General features: G+C 52.9%; 1 protein-coding gene across 1 annotated transcript; it reads left to right on the top strand.

Annotated features, from left to right (window-relative positions):
- Nucleotides 1–30: 30 nt before the first annotated feature.
- LOC136939106 (corticotropin-releasing factor receptor 1-like) lies at nt 31–6936 on the top strand (the record flags this gene model as incomplete). Its single annotated transcript, XM_067231975.1, is given in 7 exon segments — nt 31–86; nt 1329–1401; nt 1938–2023; nt 2245–2293; nt 2295–2384; nt 2792–2833; nt 6796–6936. Coding segments are annotated over 7 exon segments (537 nt in total), but the record flags the coding sequence as incomplete, so codon positions are not given.
- Nucleotides 6937–7307: the final 371 nt, after the last annotated feature.

Raw genomic sequence — 7307 nt, 5'->3', positions numbered from 1 at the left:
TGGTAACAGCTGTTTTCTTCCAGGTAATCCCTCTGCCCCATCATCGTGGCCTGGGCCATCGGCAAACTGTACTACGACAACGAGAAGTAAGATGGCTTCTACTTCCTCTGTCTCCACACGTCTCAAGGCTTTCTCTCTCTCTCTCTCTCTCTCTCTCTCTCTCTCTCTCTCTCTCTCTCTCTCTCTCTCTCTCTCTGCTCTCTCATCATCATCATCATCATCATCATTCATCATCATCATCTGATGATGACCGATTCATGTTGTTCAACCCAATCATGTGGCATCTCTACGTCCTCCTGGGTCATTAACTAATCGATGGTTCCCTTGGCTGGGTCCTAGTCATGAGTGATGGGCACAGCATCCATATTGATTCCTCTGCATCTGGGGCACCATCATCAGTGTCCCTCCCAACAACTCTCCCTTGTCAACAAGACAACCAGACAGCTCGAAACACTTAGCATGCTGTTGGTTACCAAACCAACCTGTAATCGCTGTACAGGTTCCAAAATGGCGGACGACATCTTGTTTTCCCAGGTCCCTGCTCCTCCTCCATCCTCCACCCCTCCTCTCCTCCACCCCCCTCCCCCCTCCCTCTCCCCTCCTTCCTCTCCTCCACCCCTCCTCTCCTCCACCCCCCTCCTCCTCCAGCTCCTCTCCTCCACCCCTCCTCTCCTCCACCCCTCCTCCTCCCTGCTCCTCTCCTCCACCCCCTCCTCTCCTCCACCCCTCCTCCTCTCCTCCACCCCTCCTCCTCCTCCTGCCCCTCTCCTCCACCCCTCCTCTCCTCCACCCCTCCTCCTGCTCCTCTCCTCCACCCCTCCTCTTCCCTCCTCTCCTCCACCCCACCCCTCCTCTCCTCCACCCCTCCTCACCACTCCTCTCCTCCCACCCCTCCTCTCCTCCACACCTCCTCCTCCTCCTCCACCCCTCCTTCTCCTCCTCCACCCCTCCTCCTTCTCCTCCTCCCCCTCCTCAGACTGTAGACTTAGCAGATGTGAAGCAGCTCGGCCCCCTGAGAACCTCTCATTTACTCATCCTTCTGGTTCATCCTTCATTTTTTCATCTTTTTGTTTTCTCTGCAAGGAGAGGTGTGTTATTTAGCTGCTCCTGTTCTCAGGACGCTTAAACCTTCCGCTCCCTCTCCCTCTCCTGCACTGCCAGCCAGACTCGCACGCCCACTGCATTCTCATCTGACTGGCTCGGATTCAGAGCACTCAGATTCATCAGGGAGCAGAATAATTGACCAAAGTTATTGGTTGGCTTGCTGCCACTGGCCTGTTTGATTGGCTGACAAGTGTGTCTAGTGTGTGTGTGATTGGCTGGTTCAGATGCTGGTTTGGGAAGAGAGCTGGTGTCTATACGGACTACATCTACCAGGGTCCAATGATCCTGGTTCTTCTGGTAAACTACACTAGCACCACACTATACTACACTATACTATATTACTCTATACTACTCTATACTACACTACACTACCCCATACTATACTGCACTATACTACACACACTACACTATGCTAGCACTATACCACACTTTCCTTGAATTACACTATACTACAATACTACAATCCAGTAACTAAACTATACTACACTGCTGTAACTGCACTGAAACACAGTACAACTTGTGTTCAGTTCATGTTTTTCATGATTTATAATCTGGTAAGTGTGACTGAGTTGCAACACAGTCAGATAATAACAAGGCCTGTTTCGAAGCTACGCACACAGAGAAAAGAGCCAGGACAATCATTTAAGCAACAACTGAAACAGTGTTCCTTTTTGTAGCACAGCTGTGACGTAATAAAGCCAGATGTCTTACTTTCTCCCTCTCTCTCCTCTCTTCCTCTACCCTCTGTTGCTCTCTTCTCCTCACTCTCCCCTCCTCGCCTTCTCCCTCCCCTCCCCTCCTCCTCTCCCCTCCCCTCCCCTCCCCTCTTCCAGATCAACTTCATCTTTCTCTTCAACATCGTGAGGATCCTGATGACCAAGCTGAGAGCTTCCACCACCTCAGAGACCATCCAGTACAGGTGCCTAACCTTAGCCCATCCAGTACAGGTGCCTAACCTTAGCCCATCCAGTACAGGTGCCTAACCTTAGCCCATCCAGTACAGGTGCCTAACCCAAACCTTAGCTCACCAGCAGCAAGAACCCAACATAGAACCAGTCTTAGAACCCAGCCCCAGCAGATGACAGCAATGTGAGGAGCGCTGGTGTTCCTCCGTGTGTGCTAACGCAGTGGCTCCTCCAGGAAAGCGGTGAAGGCCACCCTGGTGCTGCTGCCCCTGCTGGGCATCACCCTACATGCTGTTCTTCGTCAACCCCGGAGGAGACGACGAGCTTGCTCAGATCGTGTTCATCTACTTCAACTCATTCCTGGAGTCTTTTCAGGTTAGCATGCACTGCTAGCTCCGGTAGGAAATACACTGGACAGATGCTAACTTTTCTAGCCACTTTGCTACACAAAACACATGGCCGCTTAACAAATGTTGCCATGAATGCCGTACATTGAGCCGATGTTAAACGTCCATGGCGGTCTTATTATAGTTACGCCAGTGTACTGCTAAACTTTCCTGGCTTCTTCTCTCCTTGCCTGAAGCCAGTGACTACAGAGCTATGGATTTGTTATTGTCCAGAATGACCTTGTTTTGGACCTGCATTTTTATAAACAACTATCTTTACTGTCACACTCCTCTTTTCCTTCTCTCTCTCTACCTCTCTCCCCCCCCTCTCTCTCTCTCTCTCTCTCTACCTCTCTCTCCCTCTCTCTCTTTCTTCCCTCTCTCTCTCCCCCTCAGGGTTTTTTCGTGTCAGTGTTCTACTGTTTCCTAAACAGCGAGGTAAGTACCTGATCCTTCACGCTGCCTTCAACAAGTTTTCTTTCTCCTTTCCTCCTCATTTTGTATTCCTGGCATCCACCTCCCCCTTCCTTTCTTTCCTTCTTTCCATCCCCCTTTCTTCTCCCGCACCTCTTCTGCTCTGCTCATCACCCCTCTCCTTCTCTCCTCCTTCCTCTCCTCTCCTTCTCTCCTCCTTCCTCTCCTCTCCTTCTCTCCTCCTTCCTCTCCTCCTTCTCTCCTCTCATTCTCTCCTCCTTCCTCTCCTCTCATTCTCTCCTCCTTCCTCTCCTCCTCTTCTCTCCTCCATCCTCTCCCCCCTCCTCTACCTATTCCTGGAGGCTATTGGAAACAGGTCCTTTTTGTTTGCTTTGCAGTCTAAACTAATTACCTTGGAATTGATATACATGAGTTAATAAGTGGGAGCAGATAGCCAATAGAAGCAGATTTTCATTCAAGACAGGTGGATCGATTCAACCACCTCTTCTACCCCCACCCCACCCCCTCTCCATCTCCCTCCACCCCACCCCCTCTCCATCTCCATCTCCATCCACCCCACCCCATCTCCCTCCACCCCACCCCCTCTCCATCTCCCTCCACCCCACCCCCTCTCCATCTCCCTCCACCCCACCCCCTCTCCATCTCCCCCACCCCACCCCATCTCCCTCCACCCACCCCCTCTCCATCTCCCTCCACCCCACCCCCTCTCCATCTCCCTCCACCCCACCCCCACCCCATCTCCCTCCACCCCACCCCCTCTCCATCTCCCCACCCCACCCCCTCTCCATCTCCCTCCACCCCACCCCCACCCCATCTCCCTCCACCCCACCCCCTCTCCATCTCCCTCCACCCCACCCCCACCCCATCTCCCTCCACCCCACCCCCTCTCCATCTCCCCCACCCCACCCCCTCTCTCCATCTCCCTCCACCCCACCCCCTCTCCATCTCCCTCCACCCCACCCCATCTCCCTCCACCCAACCCCCTCTCCATCTCCCTCCCACCCCCACCCCCTCTCCATCTCCCCCCACCCCACCCCCTCATCCATCTCCCCCCACCCCACCCCCCTCTCCATCTCCCTCCACCCCACCCCCACCCCATCTCCCTCCACCCCACCCCCTCTCCATCTCCCTCCACCCCACCCCCTCTCCATCTCCCTCCACCCAACCCCATCTCCCACCCACCCACTCCTCTCCCCTCCCCCACCCCCCACCCCTCTCCCCCCCCCACCTCCTCTCCATCCCCCCACCCCACCCCCTCCTCCCTCCACCCCACCCCCTCTCCATCTCCCTCCACCCCACCCCCTCTCCAACTCCCTCCACCCCACCCCCACCCCATCTCCCTCCACCCCACCCCCTCTCCATCTCCCCATCTACCCTCCACCCCACCAAATCTCCCCCCACCCCCTCTCCATCTCCCCCCACCCCACCCCCTCTCCTCGACCCCACCCCACCCCCTCTCCATCTCCCCACCCCCTCTCCATCTCCCCCCCACCCCCACCCCCAGCAGCCTTCTTGTACAGCCCCAGTCATAAAATATTCAGCTGTGAGCCAAGCAATAGTGGTGTGTGTGAACATGCCCTTTAAAACACTACGCGGACCGGCCAAAACATGGACCAGCCCCAGGGGCTTCTGGTAAGGTGCCCTTCAATCGCTCTACACTCAATTCAACCCCTGACCCGACACGCACACAGCACACACACGGAGAGTCATTATCCACTCTGGACGTTACTTCGTTCTGATATCCAGGGGGTCCAGGAGGACAGATGGCTGAGCAGTTAGGGAATCGGGGCTATTAATCAGAAGGTTGCCGGTTCGATTCCGGCCGTGTAAAATTACGTTGTGTCCTTGGCAAGGCACTTCATCCTACTTGCCCTCGGGGGAATGTCCCTGTACTTACTGTAAGTCGCTCTGGATAAAATGTAAATGTCAATGATATCTGTAGTAGCAACCAAAGAAATGCTGAATGTGTGTGTGTGTGTGCACGTGCATGTGTGTGCATGAGTGCTTGTGTGTGTGTGTAAGAGGTTGTGTATCTTTAGCCTGTGGTGTACACAGGCTCAGCCTCCTTGATGCCAAAGTTATGTTGTTGTTGAGCTCCACTTCCTTATATACGGTCAGGCTCCTTAGATACGGCCAGGTGCCACAAAAACTAGTCTGTAAATGTCCCCCCCCTCCACACACACACACACACACAGACATCACACACACACACACACACACACACACATCACACACACAGACATCACACACACACACACACACACGTTCCACTTTATGAATCTCTGACATTGACCTTTAACAACATGGGGAGATGTAAGTTCAGCAATGGACACACACACACACACACAACTGGGAGGCACTCTTGAGGATAACAGAACATTCCATGACATGCATCTGAAAAGTGAGGAGGGAAACCCTCTCCACGCCCGCTGTGCAGGGGCACTACAGTAATGCTAGCTGTGCAGGGCACTACAGTAATGCTAGCTGTGCAGGGCACTACAGTAATGCTAGCTTTGCAGGCCACGACAGTAATGCTAGCTGTTGCAGGGGCACATACTAAGTAATGCTAGCTTTGCAGGGCACGTCAGTAATGCTAGCTGTGCAGGGGCACTACAGTAATGCTAGCTGTGCAGGGCACTACAGTAATGCTAGCTGTGCAGGGCACTACAGTAATGCTAGCTTTGCAGGGCACGTCAGTAATGCTAGCTGTGCAGGGCACGTCAGTAATGCTAGCTGTGCAGGGCACTACAGTAATGCTAGCTTTGCAGGGCACGTCAGTAATGCTAGCTGTGCAGGGCACTACAGTAATGGAAGCTGTGCAGGGCACTACAGTGATGCTAGCTGTGCAGGGCACTACAGTTATGGGAAGCTGTCATAGGCCAGCTCCAGGGTTAGGTTCTGGTCATGCGTGCGTGAAGTGTTGGGTTAAATATTCATCTGATGTTCTAGATGGTACATATCCAGCTTGGATCCAGTCTAACTGGCTCATGTTTTATCTGGCTCTACAGGAACATGTAGAGCCAGATAAGTCAGGTGGCTGAGCGGTGAGGGAGTCGGACTAGTAATCCGAAGGTTGCCAGTTCGATCCCCGGTCATGCCAACTGACGTTGTGTCCTTGGGCAAGGCACTTCACCCTACTTGCCTCGGGGGAAATGTCCCCTGTACTTACTGTAAGTCGCTCTGGATAAGGGTGTCTGCTAAATGACTAAATGTAAATGTAACATGTGAGGAACAGCAATGGGATCTGAGTTCTCCCCAATATACCAAACGTCATCTCATCCAACAGATTTCTCATGTGCTGTTTCGTCTGTGTGCGGGTGTGTGTGTTTAGGATGCCAAATTTCTTCCTGCCAGCTATTATCTCACTTGAGTTTGGAGAGGAATCGCTGCAAACAACCACACACACACACAGTGCATTCCCACACATACCCTCACACCACATACTGCTTATGCATGCATAGACATTTTCACAGAAATACTTAAGTCACAACCTTGGTCCTGGTTGTCATTCATATGAAACTAATCCATTTCTTTCTTTCTTTCTTCTTGTTGCACAAGTCTTCTGGGCTTGGAGAGAGAGCAGAAAGGAATTCCTCTTTCTTTCATCTTCCGTCTCTGCACTCATCCCTTCATCTCATCATCCCTTTAGTCTTCGCCCCCTCACTCTATTCGATCTGTTTAAGGCTGCTCCCTCTAGAGCTTAATAAAGCCTGCAGCTCCCACAGAGCTGACCCAACACATGCTACTCAGGCCTCACCACAAGTCTGCCAGCTAGTGAACACCAGATCAGTTTTTCTCACTATCTCTCCACCCCTCTCTCTCTCTCTCTCTCTCTCTCTCTCTCTCTCTCTCTCCTCTCTCTCTCTCTCTCTCTCTCTCTCTCTCTCTCTCTCTCTCTCTCTCTCCTCTTTCTCTCTCTCTCTCTCTCTCTCTCTCTCTCTCCTCTCTCTATGTCTCTCTCTCAGGTACGGTCTGCGGTGAGGAAGAGATGGCATCGCTGGCAGGATAAACACTCGATCCGGGCACGCGTGGCGCGGGCCATGTCTATACCCACCTCGCCCACACGTGTCAGCTTCCACAGCATCAAGCAGTCGTCCGCTGTCTGACCCCTGACCCCTCGACTCACAGACACCAGCTCACACTGCTCAGAGCCCCGGGTCACACAGGGTAGTAGACTTCCTGGGAGGAAGTGGAGCCAGAGAACTTGCTGTCCCTCTGATCTGAGGGGTGGAGCCAATTAGCCAATTGTCTGAAGGGGAGGGGGCTCAGAATGTCCGACCAATGATACGACAACGTCAGACCACGACCGTCCTACAAGGAACTGAGACTGCAGACTGGGAGACAAGGAAATCTGAGTACATCAGGGTAGACACGCACATACCCCCCCCACACACACACACACACATATAATAATATATATATATATTCTGTATATACAGTATATATATACTGGATATACCCACTTATGTACAGAGAT

This window comes from Osmerus mordax, unplaced genomic scaffold (genome assembly GCF_038355195.1).
Source record: "Osmerus mordax isolate fOsmMor3 unplaced genomic scaffold, fOsmMor3.pri Scaffold_115, whole genome shotgun sequence".
Lineage (NCBI taxonomy): Eukaryota > Metazoa > Chordata > Actinopteri > Osmeriformes > Osmeridae > Osmerus > Osmerus mordax.
The sequence above is the reverse complement of the archived record's forward strand: the minus strand, read 5'-3'. Positions and strand labels throughout refer to the sequence as shown.